The sequence below is a fragment of the Rhinolophus hipposideros genome, assembly GCF_964194185.1.
Source record: "Rhinolophus hipposideros genome assembly, chromosome: 19".
Classification (NCBI taxonomy): Eukaryota; Metazoa; Chordata; class Mammalia; order Chiroptera; family Rhinolophidae; genus Rhinolophus; species Rhinolophus hipposideros.
In genome coordinates this window covers 44,258,048-44,276,519 of record NC_138065.1, presented here as the reverse complement: position 1 = coordinate 44,276,519, position 18,472 = coordinate 44,258,048, and the positions used below count along the sequence as shown (strand labels likewise).

At 34.6% G+C, this 18,472-nt stretch overlaps 1 protein-coding gene across 5 annotated transcripts in view; it reads left to right on the top strand.

The window, feature by feature from the left end:
• The window catches only part of TDRD5 (tudor domain containing 5), a 67,553-nt gene that overhangs the window by 5,182 nt on the left and 43,899 nt on the right, over positions 1–18,472 (top strand). For all 5 annotated transcript variants that reach the window (XM_081025871.1, XM_081025870.1, XM_081025869.1 and 2 more), the window contains exons 5-11: positions 6,809–6,892; positions 9,001–9,057; positions 10,534–10,687; positions 12,679–12,869; positions 13,959–14,179; positions 15,384–15,596; positions 16,126–16,192. In XM_081025871.1, coding sequence (XP_080881997.1) covers positions 6,809–6,892; positions 9,001–9,057; positions 10,534–10,687; positions 12,679–12,869; positions 13,959–14,179; positions 15,384–15,596; positions 16,126–16,192 — 987 coding nt within the window. The remainder of the gene's footprint in view (positions 1–6,808; positions 6,893–9,000; positions 9,058–10,533; positions 10,688–12,678; positions 12,870–13,958; positions 14,180–15,383; positions 15,597–16,125; positions 16,193–18,472) is intronic.

Genomic DNA, 18,472 nt, shown 5'->3' with positions numbered 1-18,472 from the left:
TTAATTAAAATTTCTCTGATGATGAATTATGTTGGGCATCTTTTCATGAGCATATTTTCCATTTGTAGATCTTCTTTGAAGTGTGTATTCATCTTTTGCTCATTCTTAAAAATTGAGTTGTCTGTGTATTGAGTTGGAAGAATTATTTATATATTCTGGACAGAAGTCCTTTATCAGAAACATGTTTTGCAGATATATTCTCCTGGTCTATGCTTGTCCCTTCCTTCATTTCCTTAATCTGTCTTTTTGTGGAGAAGTCTTTAATTTTGATGAAATCTGATTTATTTATATTTTTCTTTTGAGTGTTGCCTATAAAATAGATCTTTGCTTAATCCAAAGTCACAATATGTTCTGTGTTTTCTTCTAGAAGTTTTAAGATTTTTGTTTTTAGGTCTATTATTCATTTGAGTTCAAGTTTTAGTTGGATTATAATTTTGAGGTTTGTGAGTTTCTGTGCCAGTCCTACGCTGTTTTAATTTTGGTACTTTTAAATTCATCTTAATGTTTTTTAAGGCAAGTCTCCCATAATTCTCTTTCCAGACTTTTCTCTAAATTAGAAAAATTATTTTTGTAAGCTCTGAAATTTCAGTTAAGATTGCTCTGAGAATTACATTTTAAAAAATGTGAAGACGTCACACGTTACATTAAATGTATTCATTCAATAATGTATGCAGCTTTCTATTTATTCAGTATTATGTCCTTCGATGCAGATATAGTTTTCTTCATTAGAGTTTTGCACATTTCTTATAAGTTTATTCTTAGGGATTGTGTAGTGTGACACTTTTTTTGCTATTGAGAATGGGATTATAACTGCTTATGGCTTATGAGGAAAGAAATTGATTTTTTAAAATATTGTTTTGAAACTGGTCACCTTATAGAACTTGTTTGTTATTAACAGCTTTCTCATAAGTTTTCCAGATAGACCACGATAATATTTATAAATAATTTTGCTTTGTTTTTTTCCAGTGTGTAATGTTCTTATTTCTATTTCCTAAATTTATTGTACTGACTAAAAATTCAAAAAAAAAAATAAAGAGTTATAGTGCATATTTCTTTTTTGGCGATTTAAAACTATGAAATTGAGTGGGAAGGCTCTGCCTTGAACTATCGGAATCAGCCAGTAACAAATGCAAAGTTTAGGACCTTTGCTTCTGGCATTTCACGTCCAGTTCAATTTTTTGCCATCAGAACTATTTAAATTTTGTTCTAGGAGTGGGCTCTAGTTCCTAAACTATTTTAATTTCCTAGCAGGACAGACTACATAATTAGCAGATCCTACATAATCCTATTTATAAAAAGTACAACTTTTCCATTTCTTCAGAATTATATATTTGTCCATTTGCTAGGTGTTCCCTCAAAACTCTGCAAGTTTATGTGTTTCTTTATGTGCGTAGGAAAAGAATAAATCAACATGTAAAAATATTTACATTGTAAATTTACAGACAACTTTTATTTTCTTTTGATCATCTGTATGTTTTTCCACAGTGAACATGTTATTTTGTTGTAAGAAAAACATGCTATTAAAAAGAAAAAAAGTCAAGTGTTCCTTTGTAAAATGAGGATTAGTGTTTGTTCATTTTTCACCTGCAAGAGAAACAGTCAAGCTTGGTCACTAGTATCCTACTATTGCCCAATTGCCATGCTTTGTTACACAAAGCAAATGGTTTAGAACAATTTAAAGCCTGTTTTGCAAGATATGAATAATCTTTTTACCAAATTCTACTCATTTATCTTGACCTCTTGAGAGGAAGTTTAGATGAGGAATGAAAATGTGAATGGGTGATTATAGATTAGCTATATTTTTTAGTGAATGAAGCCTCAGATGCTCTGTCCAGCCCAGCTCATAGGAATTCTCTGCTTTAGTGTGTAGTCTTAGATCACAGCTAACAGTGGAATTGCTTTCCTTCATTGCCTATGAGAGTGTTTGGTCAAGGAACAAGAATCTGGCATTTCTAGGCTTTCTAGCCTTGACACCATCTAGTAATCCATCCTACCCTACCCTCAGTCTTATACATTAGAAAACTTTACTGTAATATTCAGCATGAGATTTAAAGTAGGTAGACCTGGAATTATAAAAGATCTACTCTTAAGTGAATGAAAAGTCTTAGTTGCCACCTAACTTTTAATCTGCACCCAAATAATTGATAGTTTTTACATGGATGAGAGGCTTTGGTATTGCATGTAAGAAAAGAAAGTATTTTATTTCACTTGATGAATGACCTGGCTCAGCAGTCTTTTTAAGAATGTCCTGGACAAGTGACTGGACATGTTAAATAATTACTGTCGGATGGAGCAATTCAGTGTGTTCATTAATGCAATTCTCTGGAAGTTGTGTCCTCTGGCCAACTTAGGTTAGCTGTTCCTTACCTGTTTTTCCCATGAATTTGGATGAAATCTTTAGTATGGCAAGTCAAATTCCATGTTGCGTAGCTTTTAGTCAAATGAGATACCTAGTATTGCTTCTGCATGTGTGTCTGTGCCAGTTTTGTGATCTTTATAAAAAATGTATTGTTTTACCATATGGGCAAATGGTCTGCAGTATGTTGCTCTACGATGTAACTTCTGTTTCTTTCTACTTTTAGCCTCATGCATCTTTCCAAAATGCTTCTACTTTTTGTTTCTGAATGTCACCTAGGTGTATATGTCTTTAAAAACTTTTTTATTACAAAAGTAATACAGATTGATTGCAAAGATTTGAAATACAGAACAGCACAGAGGAAAATCAGAATCACCTATACTTTAGTTGCCCAGAAAATTTGACTCTTTTTGAAAAAAAATTAGAATAATTCTGGTTCAGGTTTGTGACCTGCTTTTTTTTAACCCATCATTTTACATTGTGAACATAACACATCGTTAAATATTGTAATGTAACATAATTTTTAATGGCTAGGCATGTAGGCTGTTTCTAGTTTTGGCTGATAAACATAACCTTATAATGACAGTCTTGCTCAAATTTGCATGTATCTCCATTACTCTCCAAGCTAAATTTCTAGAACAGGAACCACTGCATCAAAAAGAATGTGTGCTTTCATGGCTTTCGTCCGTGTAGTTAGGTTGTCCTCCCTAACAGTTGTTGCAGTTAACACTCACATAAGATGTGTGTGTTTCCTTCCTGTCCCTTTGCCAGTACTCAGTACAAATGGACACTTCCTCAGAAAACCCTTCCCTGACCTTCTCTTCCTTACCAATCCCAGTCGAGGCTACATCTCCCATTGCTTTCCAGACACCATCAGGCGTGTTATCCTTTCATGACACTCTGTGGGTTTTCTCATAACATTTATCATAATTGTAATTATATATTTATTTACATGATTGTTTCCTGTTTCTCTCCCCACACTAGCCTGCCAGTTCCACGGGGGTGACCATATCCAGTTTATTTACCTCTGTATATCCAGCTCTTTCTACAGTATGAAGCACATAGTATGTGTTCAGTACATATTTGTTGAATGAATAAATGGGCATTATTGTAATAATAATTTTCCAATTTGATAGGCAAATAACTATGTCTGACTATTACTGTCTAGTCTAGTTATGAGAGGTTAAACTGTGTTTTTATTGGCTGTTTAGTGGTCATTTTTATCAATTGCCTATTCATGTTTTTATCCATTTTTCTAAGGAGTACATCTCTGATTCAAAGCTGTTCTCTGCCTCTTCTCTGGCCCTATAGACTCCCATCTGAATGTGGCTTCTCTGAGGGGGGCAGTTTCCATCTTTATATATGTCCCTGTATTACTAGGTTGGTGCAAAAGTAATCGCCATTTTTGAAGTTATTTTTAACTTTTTAAGCTGCAGTTACTTTTGCACCAACCTAATATAATCTTTTGTTCACTTGATTTATTGTCCTTTCTTTGTGTTTGGTATGTGGGCATCTAAGACTAAAGTGTTCTTGAAATCAGGGACTCTCTGATTACTTTTATCATGTCAATCACTGATCGCCTCCTACTCTTACTCCCCTCCACACACGTTATAATTTGCCCTCTAATTATAGCTGTCCCCATGATTACCTGGATTTTAAGAATTCTCCCTCCCTCTAGTCAGTTTAAAGTCAGCTTAATTTAGTTGTTTAGCTTGAAGCAAAAAAACTTTTTTTTTTCTTTTTTTTTTTTTGGTCATTTTCTTGAGAAGTATTCTGTTCCTAGCTAAGAGCCCATCATTTTGACATCATAAGCCCAGACTTGGCAAATATTTTCTCTAAAAGGCCATATAGTACATAGTTGAGGCTTGAGGGCCAAAGGGTCTCTGTTGTAATTACTGAACTCTGCCCTTGCAGTGTTAAACCAACCTTGGAAATATGTAAATGAGTGTGTATGGCTGCATGTGGCCATGTTCCAATAAAACTTTATTGGTGGATACTGAAATTTGAATTTCATATCATTTTCACATGTCACAAAATATTGTTTATTTTTCCCTCAACCATTTAAAAATGTCAAAACCATTTTTAGCTCATGGGCTGTACGAAGACAGATGGCAGGCCAGATTTGACCAATAGCAGTAGTTTGCTGACCTGTTACAAGCCATACTTCATAGAGACAAATCATGTTTGTATTCACCATCCTGCCCTTTACCTCCCAGTTTCCCAAACTCTTGGAATTAATTAAAAACCAGCAAAAACCTACCTCTATGTTCCAAGGTCTGTTAGCTTTCTGTATAAAACTTGTGAGGCTGTTTCCTTGTTATTCATCCCTGTAGAATCAGCAATTCCTCTTTCTCCGTTGTATTATTTCTAAATTTCTGTGGAGTCCACCATTGTATTAGCCCCTCTTTCTATTCTTACTCTTTTAGCATCCTATTTAAAACTCTTGCCCAGAGAGTTGCAGTGGTCTCCTAACTAACTGGTTTTCTATCTCTCTAATTTTCTGCCAGATTAAAATTCTGATAATGTCTCTCCCTTGCTAAAAATCTCTGGTATCGGTTTTTGTTTACATAACACTCCTAAGAAAAACTCCTTAGTTTGAAACTAAGAAAAACACCTTAGTTTGGCATTCAAAGTATTCTGTAGTATGACTTCAGTCTTCCTTTTCCAGTTTTCTCTTCCACTAGTCTTCCCTAATGCGTTCAGGTATTTTTTTTCCTTTGTTCATGAAGATCTCTTCATTGCCCTCTCCACCACCTTTCTCTGCAGTATTCTCCCCATCCTTCAAGGTCCTTCTAAAAGGAAGCCTTCCGTATGTTTATAACATAATGTGATTTATCCTTCTGCACTTTTGTACCTCTTTAATGGTGCTTAGAGTCAGCCTTAGGTTATAGCTGTTTGTACATTTATCTCATTTCCCTACTTAATTGTAAGTGGCTTGAGAGGAATGATGCTGTCAAAAGTGACCTTTTTTTGTCCCCTGAAACACCTAGCACAGTGATAATTTAATAAATTGTTGTACTGAATCTTCAAATGGTGGGAGTCTTTTGGGATGTGAAGAATCAGTTATCTTTAGAGTCTCATATTGTTCACTGGAAGAGCTTTAGGGAATTATCTCATGGTGGATAGAAAAGAAAAAGCGCATAAGGCTGAGGCCTTTTGTGAAAGCTAGTGATATAATCACAGGACTCTCAGCTTCCTCTTATCCCATTTTCCTGTCATCTTTATGACATATGGAGATTATCTTCATTTTTTAGATGAAGAAACGGACCTAAAAGGTCACAGTTTGTAAGTAGTGACAGGCCGAGTGACAGTAAGAAGAATGATTGCAAAATAAAGAGTGTAGAAGGAAAAAGATTAATAATGATTGTGGCTATGTGATAGGATTTTAGGTAATTTGTGGTTTTTTCTTTATATCTTTGTGTCTTTTCTAATATATATCTTTTTATATGTACTTCTTTAAACATAACTCCGTGATCTGTCTCCACTTTAGGTCTCCACTGCTGTGGCTGTTCACTGGACCTTGGCTATCTGGATATGCTCCATGTACTCTCTGCTCATAACCTCTTGCTTCCAGCTTATTTTCTCAATCATTCCCATGCATCATCTTTCTACCTTATTGGGCCGTCCCTGTGCCATTGACTTCTCTTTACTAAAATCCTCAGCTCCCTACTATCTTAACTGAGGCCTCTCCTGTCTTTACTCCCTACCTGTTGAATTTAGATAATCATCTATTATTTCCTCAACTTTATTTTTCCACTTTCTCAACTGAGTGAGCTCCCTCCCCTTTTCTTCTATTCTCAGGAGTGGGCCTTGGTTCTGAATTCAGAATACTGAAGCCATCAGATGGTAACTCTCTCTACCTACTGACCTCCATTCACAGAGCTTTTCTGGATCCTTACTGGTTCTTTTATTACAACTGACGAGCTTCTCCTTCCCGCCCTTTAGGGCCAGACAGTCATTCCACCAGTGCCCAGGCTCACACTCATTCCCACCTCCCAGCCACCTTTCATCATCCTATCTCTTCCTTCCCTGCATTAGGCAGTCACTAGGTATGTGTTTAATAAACATCGAATACTTTTATAAACAGAAGAAAATTAACATCAAAAATCCTGTCTGGGTAAAGAGTATAGAATTGAGTATTCGAAGACTCTAGAATATAAATGTTATAGAGATTGTTAATTATTCTGGAAAATTTCAGTGTTTTGTTTTAGAAAGATTTCATCTACTCTAAATGTATTTTTTTTTAATATGGTAAGAAATGTTACAGTGCCTCTTAACAGTATTTTATCCATTTGATCGAAATACGTTTCTTTTGATAGATGTTTTCTTTACATATTGTTCAGATTTATCTTTTTTAAATTGTTGTATTGATTTATTTCATGTGGTTATCTTTTTTCTAGATTTATCTTTGATTTTTTTTTTTATTGTAACTTGAACTTTCTTTTCTCATAGTTGGAGAACACCTTCAAATCAGTTATTGCACAAATTGGACCTGGAGGGACTATCAATCCAGAACTAAAACATAAAATAAAATTTGTAAGTATTTTCTGTTCTGGGGAAATAGATAAGAATAATTGATTATACATTTAGATTTCATTTGTGATTAAGTTTAATTTGTCTACAGGTATTTCTTTTATAATTATAGTTATTATACCTGATCTTTTCAAATATACTGCAAATCAAGTGGTTATTCTTTTAAGATCAGGAAAAAAACCCCTAAATTACTCCTAAAATTTTAAAATGTTTTTAAAATTATTTAGAAAATGCAAGTTCTCCATTAATGCTCTCTTTTCCCTTTTTTCTTCACCTCACCCCAATAAATTATTACAAACAGTTCAAGATTTTTCTAATACCAGTATTAGATATATATGTCAAATATTCTAAATAGCATATGGTATCCCATTGTGTTGATGTACAATATTTCACTTATGAGATTCATTATTGATTAACATTTGGGTTATTTCTAGCCATGGCTATTTAAAAAATGATGCAGTTAATGTCCTTGAACATTTATCTAGAAGTGAAATTGCCAAAGGTATTAAATATTTTAAGTTTTGATAAATATTACTAAATTGCCCTCTAAAAGGTTTGAACAAATTTACATTCCCACCAACAGAGAAATGTTAATATCCAAATTTAAATCATCCAGGTTTTAATTTATACCTCTTGATTTTTACACTGAGCATCTTTTTATATGCTTAGTATAAGCCATTTATATTTCTTATGTGAATTGCCTGTTTATGTCCTTGGCTTAATTTATTGTTTCTCCTTATTAATTTGTAAAAGCTCTCTGCCTATTATGTATTAAGCCAAAAGGTATGTACACGTAAATTTTTGGTGGGAGCTGTTACTTGTGATTTGAATAATCAGAGTGCCATTATGACTCTTACTGCCTTATATTATTCCATTTCAGCTGTATGGTTTTACTAGGAGAAATGCAAAAACCTTGGTGCATTCATGCCCTGTCTTCCTGTTTGGACATTTGTTCAATATGACATTTTTATGGTAACAATATGTTAGAGAAAAATAAAGCGTTCATTGATAAAATATTGCTTAATTAAATTATTTACCCAAAATAGGGAATATCATGTGGCTTGTAAGAAAGTTTATGTATATCTCAGTTAATTTTCATGGAAGTATCTCCTTGATTGGTCTTTAAAAACAGATTTTATAGAATAGCACGTTTGCTATTCTCCTTCCATGTAAAATCATGAATAATGTAAATATGTGTGTGCATAAATTAATTTCTGAAAGAATGTTTTCTAAAATGCAGCAACAACTATCTGGGCATAAAAGTTTGGAATAATTTTTACTTTATGTTTTTCTGAAGCTTGAATTAGAATTTTTAGTAAAATATATACTACCTGGAGAGATGTAGGAAAACACAAAGGTTTTTATACTTTATTGGGATAGAATAAGTCCACTTCTAGGAATTTACCCTTTTTAATTGGATAGATATGCAGATGCAAGTATGAGGATAATTGCTGAAATATTTGTGATGATGAAAAATACGAGACAGCAATAAATAGAGGATTGAGTAAATAAATTTAACAATATTGAATATTTTGAAAACTCTAGGCAGTAAATATGTTGCTCCAAATTTATGGACATGGAAAGGTAGGTATGAATTTTAAAAACTGGTTATAGAAATAATGACCTATTTTATATTAAATGTAAGTATTTTTATGTGTATATGGACAACAATGGCTACTATCTATAGATATTTTTCTCTTTGCTTAACTGTGTTTTCCAAAGTTTTATATAATGTCCATTGTATTTCTTTTCTACTATTTAAAATGCTTGAAATTATGCTGTAGAATTTTTTTTAAATGTGAACTAAAGCTAAATATGTCTGCTGAGTTAAAGAGCTATAGGAATTTCTGGAGAGTTTTGGCATTGCAGTATTATGCAAGAGTGATTTCTCAACTCTGAAACTGTTAGAAGTCACTGCTTTTTTATTGTGACAATCTTTTTTAAAACTGGAAACTGATTAAAAAATATTGTGACTTTAATTCATTCACTCAATCATAATGATATTTTTTTGCCTTTGTTACTATTTAGTATATACTGTCTGATTTTGTTATTTTATCACCCAGCATTCCAATGGTGTCTATTTATATTGCATTTCATTTTCTATTTATTAGGTTGTGTCCAAGTTTCCAGAGGGTTTGCTTATTTCTAAACTGCTTGGAGAGTTTGAGGTGAGTGTTTTCTTTTTCACCGACCATGTTTTCATATGGCCTATATTTTTCGTAAGAGACAGAAATTTTGTTGCTACTCCTTGAACCCTCCAAGGCTGCGCTCTAGAACTTAAGCATACTGTTTTGCATTTTGGTATCCTTTTCTTTACTAAAAGAGTTAAGAATATGGTCCTTAATAAATACTTCCTTATATGTAGGAAGGATATTTTTACCACTTACTGTTATATTATTATTAGAATAAAAGTTAATTTATTTTTAATGTCTGACAATACTAATTGTCAGTGGGCATGTGGAGATGCACAATACCTCATACACTGCTTGTGGGACAAAACCCCTTTGGGGAGTGTTTCGGCTGTATCAAATGAAGTTGAAGAGAGGTACTCCCACTCATCCAGCAGTTCCACTTCTACACAGTGCACTTCAGAGAAACTCTTACACATGTGCACATGGTAGCATAGTAAAAAACTGGAAACAAATTAACTGGTCATTACTAGGAGAATAGATAAATAAATTTGGATTGATGTTTATACAATGGATTAATAAGTAGTAGGTAAAATAAATGAACCAGATTTGTTCTGAAACATGGATCGTTTTTGGAACCATCATGTTTAGTGAAAAAAATCAAGTTACAGAATGTTAATTCAGATATTGCCATAGATCCAATTTTTTAAAATGGTGAGACCTATACATATGCTAGCTGTTTCAGACTCTATTCTGAGTGCCTTTCATATAGTAACTAAATTGATTTTTCACAACAGACTGAGGCACAGAGAGGTAACTTGCCTAAGGGTCAGATAGCTAGTAATGGATGGAGTCAAAATTTGAACCCAGGGCAGCCTGGCTTCAGAATCCTAACTCTCAACCACCATACATTTGTAGATATAAACATGGATTTTGTAAGATACTGTAGCATAATGTTTAAAGTACATCACCTCTGTGCTATTTTATACATACGTAAAGTCAGAATAATAGTACCTAATTTCATAGTTTTGTGAAGTTTAAATGAAGTACTTGGAAAAGTGCCTGCCACATAGGAATCGTTCAATAAATATTAACTCATAGTAGAAGAAAGAGAAGAAAACTTAGGAAAGATACAGACATTGTTAAAAATGAGAGGTAAAAAGGCCTCCTAATTTTCACTTCAATTTACCACATGTTCTGAAAGGAACTTGAAGTTGTCCTAGAAGTTTTATATATGGGATCATAGGTCTCTTGGTTTGTATTAGGTTGGTGCAAAAGTAATTGCAGTTTAAAAGGTTAAAAACAATTGCAAAAACCGTGATTACTTTCGCACCCACCTAATATTATACTTGCCTGGAAGCAAGCCTTTACTGTAATACCCAAGTTCACTGATTCTTGCAAATTTAGCTTGGCTAATTCCAAATTAAAGCACCGTCCAATGGTATCTGTATATATTATATTCCTGTTACCTAACATCGTTGATTCATGTTATTCCTGTTGGGTTTTTTTGGACAGGTAATTTTTAAAGAGCAACTTTCACTAAAAAAGTTGGGCTTCCTAAATGTGACTGAACTTGTTGGAGCTCTTAGTGACATTCTGTATGTTGAGTTCAGGGAAGGAGAACAAGACTTACTGGTGTTTGATGCTGATATGAAGCCTCTACCAACTGGTGAGTTGGATTATTAATACAATATGATGCAAGCCTGATTTTCAGTTTTCCCTGTAAGGACAGGGAAAAAGAAAGCACTGGTTATGTAAGATTCTTTATTATAGCAACATCAACCAAATAGATCACACATTAGCCTTGAAAATGTTATGCAATGTGCAAAGAAGTATAGAGGTACTGTGACCTTCTTTCTGGTGATATGTGTTGTAATAAGGCTAACCTGTATTATTAATAAAGACCATCTGAATTTTTAAAGTTTACTTTCTTCATTGCCCAGATTTTTGGATGATTCTGAAGAAGTCAGTTTTCTGAAATGGTGATACGATGGGGAAGCACTAGGTAGTTCCATGGTTCTTAACTGTGGCTGTGTATCAAAAGCTGTTTAGAAATAGAGATTCAGAATAAATGGATATGCATTGGGACCCAGCACTTGTATTTTTTAAAAATAAACTTTTTATTTGGGGATATTTTTAGGTTTATGGAAAAGTTGCTAAGATAGTACAATTCCCATATAGTCTTCATCCAGTTTCTCCTAATATTAACATCTTATGTTACCATGACATATTTATCAAAACTAAGAAATTAACATTGATACATTACTGTTAACTAAACTCCAGATTTTATTCCAATTTTACCAGTTTTCCCCAAATTTTCCATTTCTGGATCCACTCCAGGATACCACATTGCATTTTGGGAACTTGATTTTCGTTTGTTTTGTTTTTTTGTGGCTTAGTTTTGTTGTTGTTGTTGTTTTATTTTGAAATTTTTATTGAGATTATTTTAGATTCACTGCAGTTGTTAAGAACTAATACAGAGACATCCCATGTACTGTTTCCTCAGTCCCCTCAGTGGCAATGTCTTGTCAACGTATAGTACAATATTGTACTTGTATTTTTATAACTTTCTACAAGTGGTTATGATGGACAGCTACTTTTTCCAAAGCACAAATGTATCTTTGTTGATTTTTCTGATTAAAATAACTCATGTTCACTCTAAAAAGTTCAAACAGCACAGATGAATAGAAAGTTGAAAGTGAACATCTCCCATCATTTTGTCCCCCCAAAAATGCTGTTATAATTTTTATATAGCCTTCCATTCTTTTTTCAATGTATATATAAGCTTAGCTAGTTTTTAAAAAAATTACAAAAGTAATATTTGCTTGTTTAAACAATTCCAACAATGCAGAGGTGGTAACTAGTGGTAGTAGTTTTAGTGGGCCCATTTGTTAGACCTCTTCTGTATAATACAGTTATGTATCATATGTAAGATTTTCTTACACAAAACAGTATTCTATAAGTCTTTGCTTTTTGTATTTTGTATATTATAGATGTTTTTCAGTATCAGCATATATGGGTATATTTCATCTTTTTAAACTACATGTAATTTTTTATGTGACTGTTATAATTCATTTCATCTCCTGTTGATGGACATATAGATTGTATCCATTTTTTATCAATATGAAAACAATATTGTGATAAACATTCTTGTACCTACCACTTTGTGCACTTATTAGTTTATTTTTTAGGAGCCACTATGGTTTTAGATGTATCTGGGATCTGTTTTCATGTGCCACACTCTTGTGATTTACATCATACACATGTAAAGTTGAACAAAATATGTGATTGATAATGAGAATTCCGTAAAAATTAAGGCATCGGATTATGGACTTCATACATGGTACATTAAGCAACAACGAATGTTCACTGCTAGAGTGAACAAGAAATAAATTGAAATCAGAATGTTGAAAAGTAAACCTTTCACCAAATTTTTAGAAGCCTTACCAGATTTACCCTCTCCCGCAGTGTAATTAATTTAAAATTTGTTCCCATCTAGAACTTCTCTTATGTGTCTCCATACTGAAAGGTCTGCAAAGACAGGTTCGTATCTCTGATTTATCATTGTCTGCACAGTGCCTGGCACATAGACAATGCTTAGTCACAGGTATACAAATTATTTTAATAGATAGACTTAGGCTACTGTGTTGGTCATTTCAGATGGAGCTGTTTCATCAGTCGGAAATTCATGTTTAGTTCAATCAGAGAAGAAAATGGAAGCCAAAAGTTATGTGTCCAGTCCCCCTAGAAATTCACTGTCTACTGCTGCTATCAAAGAGACCACGTGGAATTGCTCTTTTGAAAACCATAAAGGGCCGGAACAGAAGATTTGCAAGAAGCCTAATCTGGTGGTAAGGCCTTTGCAGCTGGTGAGTAAGGTTTAAAGACTTGTGCACTGGGGATTTGGCATCGTAGGAAAGGAACCGAATGAATGTTTTCTTAAACTACAACTCTGTTTTAGAAAGGTCTTATTTCTAGATGTACGATTTCTGGGAAAAGACCAGAGCTTTGGTCTGTAGTCATCTTATGCAGCATTTATCCTGGTTTTCAATCTTTTATATGCTTGCTTTCCCTCAAGTCTCATTTTAAAGTTTTAGATGGCTTTAAAGATCTGACAGTTCTCTCAAGATGACATCGCTGATTTTCTGCCCGTGTTTTTCAAAGTGTAGGCTTGAAAACCCAAGAGGGCTTTAGAGGAAAGAATGTTGGAGCTTTGTTTTAACTGTATGCCTCAACAGCTACTGCAAATTGCCCCCACCCCGTCCTAAATTACAGGATGCTTTTATTTTTCTCCTTTATTACATCTCCACACACAATTCTTCATTTTTGTGTTCTCATCGCCTATTACTTATTTTGCTGTGATTAATAAATTAATTGCTTACCCTTCTTTCTTTCTATTCTCTATACCTGCTTCTTTTCATGGAAGGAAAGCATTTTGTTAGGAGAGCCTGCTATGTTTTCTAGAAGACAATAGGCAGGCCTAAAGGAAAATAATATATTTCAGAATGAGTGTTGAGAGTGATTGGAAGACTACTCTGAAATGAAATCCATTGTTTCAAGTTACTTTTGTTGGTAGGGTTGTGTAGGATGAGAATCTCAGTTCAGCTTGAATGTTTGAAGTACAATGTTTTTAATTTTGTATAGGGCAGTTGTGTAAAACACTTTTAACTCGTTACCTAATGTCATAGGCAGTAGTTTTCATACTTTAATGTAGGTAAGGATCACCAGGGAATTTTTTAAATGCATAATCGTGAGCCCCACTCCCAGGTATTCTGAATTAGTAAGTCTGGGCTAACGCCTAAGAATCTTCATTTTCATCGTTTCCCAGGTGACTCTGATAAAGGCGACTCACGAAGTATACTTTGAGAAATGTCATCATAGAGTTTGAAGTGTCACCCAAAGACTTATAGTGCTTCTTCGATTTCTTTTCTAACTTGTAGCAAGTCAAAATTGACAAGTCACAGCTCAGCCTGGCGCTGGCAAGTCATGATGTGCCGCCAGACGCTGTGCGGGACGAGCAGCTACGCAGACTGCCGCCGTTAGACACCAGCACCCTCGTGGGGGTCTTTGTGGAGGACGTCATCTCTCCTAGTCAGTTCTACATCCGAACCTACAGCAGAGATTCCTCAGCGCTACTTGAAGACATGATGATTGAAATGCGGTAGGAGTCCGTTGTTTCCAATGTATCTTTCAGCTTATCTCCTCCTAAATGAGCACTTCTCAAACATTTTGGCCTCAGGGCTCTTGAAAGTTAAGGACCCAAGAGAGCTGTTGTTGCCTGGTTTTGGTCATATAGAAATTAAAAATGCAAAACTTTACAAATATCCTTTGTTAAAAAATGATACGTCTGTATGAACACAAATAACACATTTTTATGAAAAATAACTATTTTTTGGATATTAGAAGAGTGGCATTGTTTTAACTTCTTGCAGATCTCTAATATCTGGCTAAATAGAAGAAAGTTGGATTTTAATATCTGCTTCTGTCTTTAGTCTCTTAAGATACACGTTGTTTTGGGATACACCTGGCGTCACCCGGATACATAGCTGGGAAAGGAGTATTTTAATAGCCTTTTCAGAAAATTGTGAACATTCTTTGATCGTATACCATAACTTGACAGGTAGTGGTTTAATCATCAGAGAAATGCAAATAAAAACCACAATGAGATATCACCTCACACCCGTTAGAATGGCTATCCTCAACAAGACAAATAATAACAAGTGTTGGAGAGGCTGTGGAGAAAAAGGAACTCTCATACACTGTTGGTGGGAATGCAGACTGGTGCAGCCATTATGGAAGGCAGTATGCAGGTTCCTCAAAAAATTAGAATTACCATATGACCCAGCAGTCATTCTCTCCTGGGTATATACTCAAAAAATCTAAAAACATTTATCCATAAAGATATATGTGCTCCGATGTTCGTTGCAGTTTTATTTGTGGGGGCCAATACATGGAAACAACCAAAGTGCCCTTCAATAGATGAATGGATAAAGCAGTTGTGGTACATGTACACAACAGAATACTATTCTGCCATAAGAAAAGATGAAATAGTGCCTTTTGTGACAACATGGATGGATCTTGAGATTATTATGCTAAACAAAATAAGTCAGACAGGAAAAAGTCAAGAACAATATGATTTCACTGATATGTGGTGTATAAAACTGAAAACAACAAAGGAACAAGACAAACAAATGAAGACAAAAACTCATAGACACAGACAATGGTTTAGTGGTTACCAGAGGGTAAGAGGAAAGAGGATATTTTTCTTTGCTTTTTTGCCAAGACTTTCCTGCTCTTGATACATCAATAAAAATGATCTTTAATTTTTCTTCCCCTATGCATTTCCATATTGCGGAATTCCACAGGCGCTGTTACTCTAATCAACTGGTTTCTGATCGATACACCATGCCAGACTATTTTGTCCAACCCGGACATCTCTGTTGTGTAAGGATTTCGGAGGATAAGTGGTGGTATCGGGTCATTATCCATCGAGTCCTTGGGAAACAGGAAGTTGAAGTGTTCTACCCAGACTTTGGGAATATAGGAACTGTTCAGAAGTCCTCCCTCAGGTTCCTCAAGTGAGTTAAATTTAATGAGAACAACGTGAGTTTTGAATTATAATGCTGAAACACTATGGAGTTAGGATCTCTCTTCCTTTTCTCTTGCCGTCCTCCCTCTGTCCTTCCTTCCTTTCCATCCCTCTTTCTTCTTAGCGTGGACTTGGCAAATGGTCATTTAGTTTCACAGTTGTAGTATAATCTCTTGTCTCTTCTTTCACGTGACCGTGAATCTGAATGGACCATGAAACTAAATTTCAGTCTCTTATTAAGAAAAGGTTTCTTTGGGCCATGCTAAGAGGTGCATTTATATAACAGGAAGCTTAAACAGCTCCTGCCTATATTTTAATTGCATGGTTTTCAAAAACTACTATGTTTTACAATTTTATTTCTTAGATTGCTCTAAAGTGTAAGACATTAATTTAAAAATGCATGAATAAAACACTCTGAAATGGTATGAGTAGCTAAAATCAAGAAATGGATTAGAAATTCCATAACATGCAGTTTAAAAATATGATTAAATATTCACATATTTGATTATCTGTTGCAGGTGCTGCTATACAAAGCTTCCAGCTCAGGCTATCCCTTGTTCTTTGGCTTGGGTGAGACCAGTAGAGGTAAATTTGCTTGTTTTCCCCTTAATCAGCAAATATTTAATGCCAAGAACAGTGCGAGGTTCTCAGGATACAAAAAAAAAAGCATGGAATGAGCTCTAAAAGAAATCAATGTAGATAGTATGGAAGGCAGACATGGAGACAAAAATAGTTGTACTGTGTCATATTTGCTATAGAGATTTTTACAGTGAATGGTAGAGGTGCAAAAGGAATAATGCTCGTCTCTGTTCAGGGTAATCAGGGAAGGGCCTCATATCAGGGGGAAGACCATGTTTCCCCGAAAATAAGACTTCGCTGGACCATCAGCTCTAATGCGTCTTTTGGAGCAAAAATTAATGTAAGACCCATTCTTATTTTAATATAAGACTGGATCTTATATAATATAATGTAATATAAGACCGGGTCTTATATAGTGTAGTATAGTATAGTGCAGTACAGTATAATATATAATACTGGGGTTTATATTAATTTTTTCTCCAAAAGACGCATTAGAGCTGATGGTCCAGCTAGGTCTTATTTTTGGGAAAACACAGGATTAGGACTATAACTGGACAAAAAAGAGGTCATTTCAGGCAAAGTGAGAGTACCATAAAACATCTCAAATTTGAGAAGTTTGAAGTAGTTTTGGCTACGTCATATGGGATGAGCTGGAATTGGTGTACAGCAAATGTTGTCAGAGAAACCTGAGGCGGAGCTCCGTATCCGTGTTCAGGACTCTAGACACTGTCCTTTAGATGCTGGGGAACAACTAAAGGTTGCACATGGGTACTACCACAGTCAATATATGTTTTTTAAAGAATTCTCTAGTAACATCATTGTGAGAGATGATTGGAGAGGGAAGAAGTAGGCAGCGTTTTCATCCATTTAGTTACATTTGTTTATGTAGGTGTGCACCTAATTTTACGTTTTTTCCCTCAGAACTCTTAATTATACATGCCCTACACTTTTATTATACCATATTTGTCTCTTTAACCTACATAACTTCTCAGTTGCTTACATATACGTGGATTTGTTTTCCTTAAACAATTTTTAAATCTGAAAAACACAGTAAAGAGGAAAGAAAAATAAAACACATCTCCTATAATTCTACCACTCAAACACATTAAATTTAGAAAAATTCCGTGTGTGTTCCTTTCAGTTTAGCTTATTGGTTGTTAAGGGTGAGGGTTTTTGTAGGGTTTTGAAGACTTACATGAAATAGGAATCCCATTATTTCATATCTTGCTTTTTCACTTGACATTATAGTATAAATATATTTATGTTATCATAATCCTCAATTTTAATAGACTCATAGCAGTCTGTTAGGTCATGTGCATCATAGCCTGTTTATATTTATTTAACCTACTTCTGATTTTTCAGTATTATAAGGAATTCTTGCAGAGTATGGTTTTTGTGCAAGTCAGTGTTCAGGATTGTTTTCTAGGGTACGTTTTATCCCTGACTAGGTTTCCTTTTTACTCCTTCCAACAGGAAGCTCAGGGCTAAAGCTGTGACCCACTGGTAGCCATGTTCATGACTCTCATATCAGCCAGATCGCTTCCAATATTGGTTCTCTGTTTTGTTTTCTTATTTCCTTTAAAACTGCTTCTGGCCTTAGGGCATTTGCCCATTCTGATCAATGGAATAGTTTATGCAAAGAATTCTCACGTTGGCTCATTGTTGCCATTCAGTTTTTTATTTTTTATTTTTCATATTAGTTTCAGGTGTACAAACCAACATAACGATTAGAATTTATTCCCCCTCACAAGGTGATAACCCACCTCCAAGTCTACTACCCCTCTGACATCATATATAGCTGTTACAGTACTATTGACTATATTCCCTGGGCTGTGCTCTGCAGCCCATGAATGTGTGTGTGTGTGTGTATGTGTATTTCATTCAGTTTTAAGCCCAAATGTTATTTCCCCAAGAAGGACTTCCTTGACCAGCTGACTTAAAGTGCACCCTTCCACTTCAGTCAGTCAGTCATTGTCACTTTATTTTACCATCATTCATAACACTATCTGGTATTATCTTAATGATTTGTTCACATAATAACACAAAAATGTAAGCTCCTGAGATCAGGGACATTGTCTCGCTCACCACTGTATCCCCAGTGCCTAGATCAATGCTTGGTGCTTTGGTAGGTGCTCAATAAATGTTTTTATGTTGAACTAAATGAATCTGTCTCACTTTATTTCTATCTTTTTTATGGTTTTAAAAATAGCTAATGCATTTGGTAGTGGCAGAGTAGCAATAGCTAGTACTGTGGGACTAACCTAACTCCCATAGACAAAATCCGTA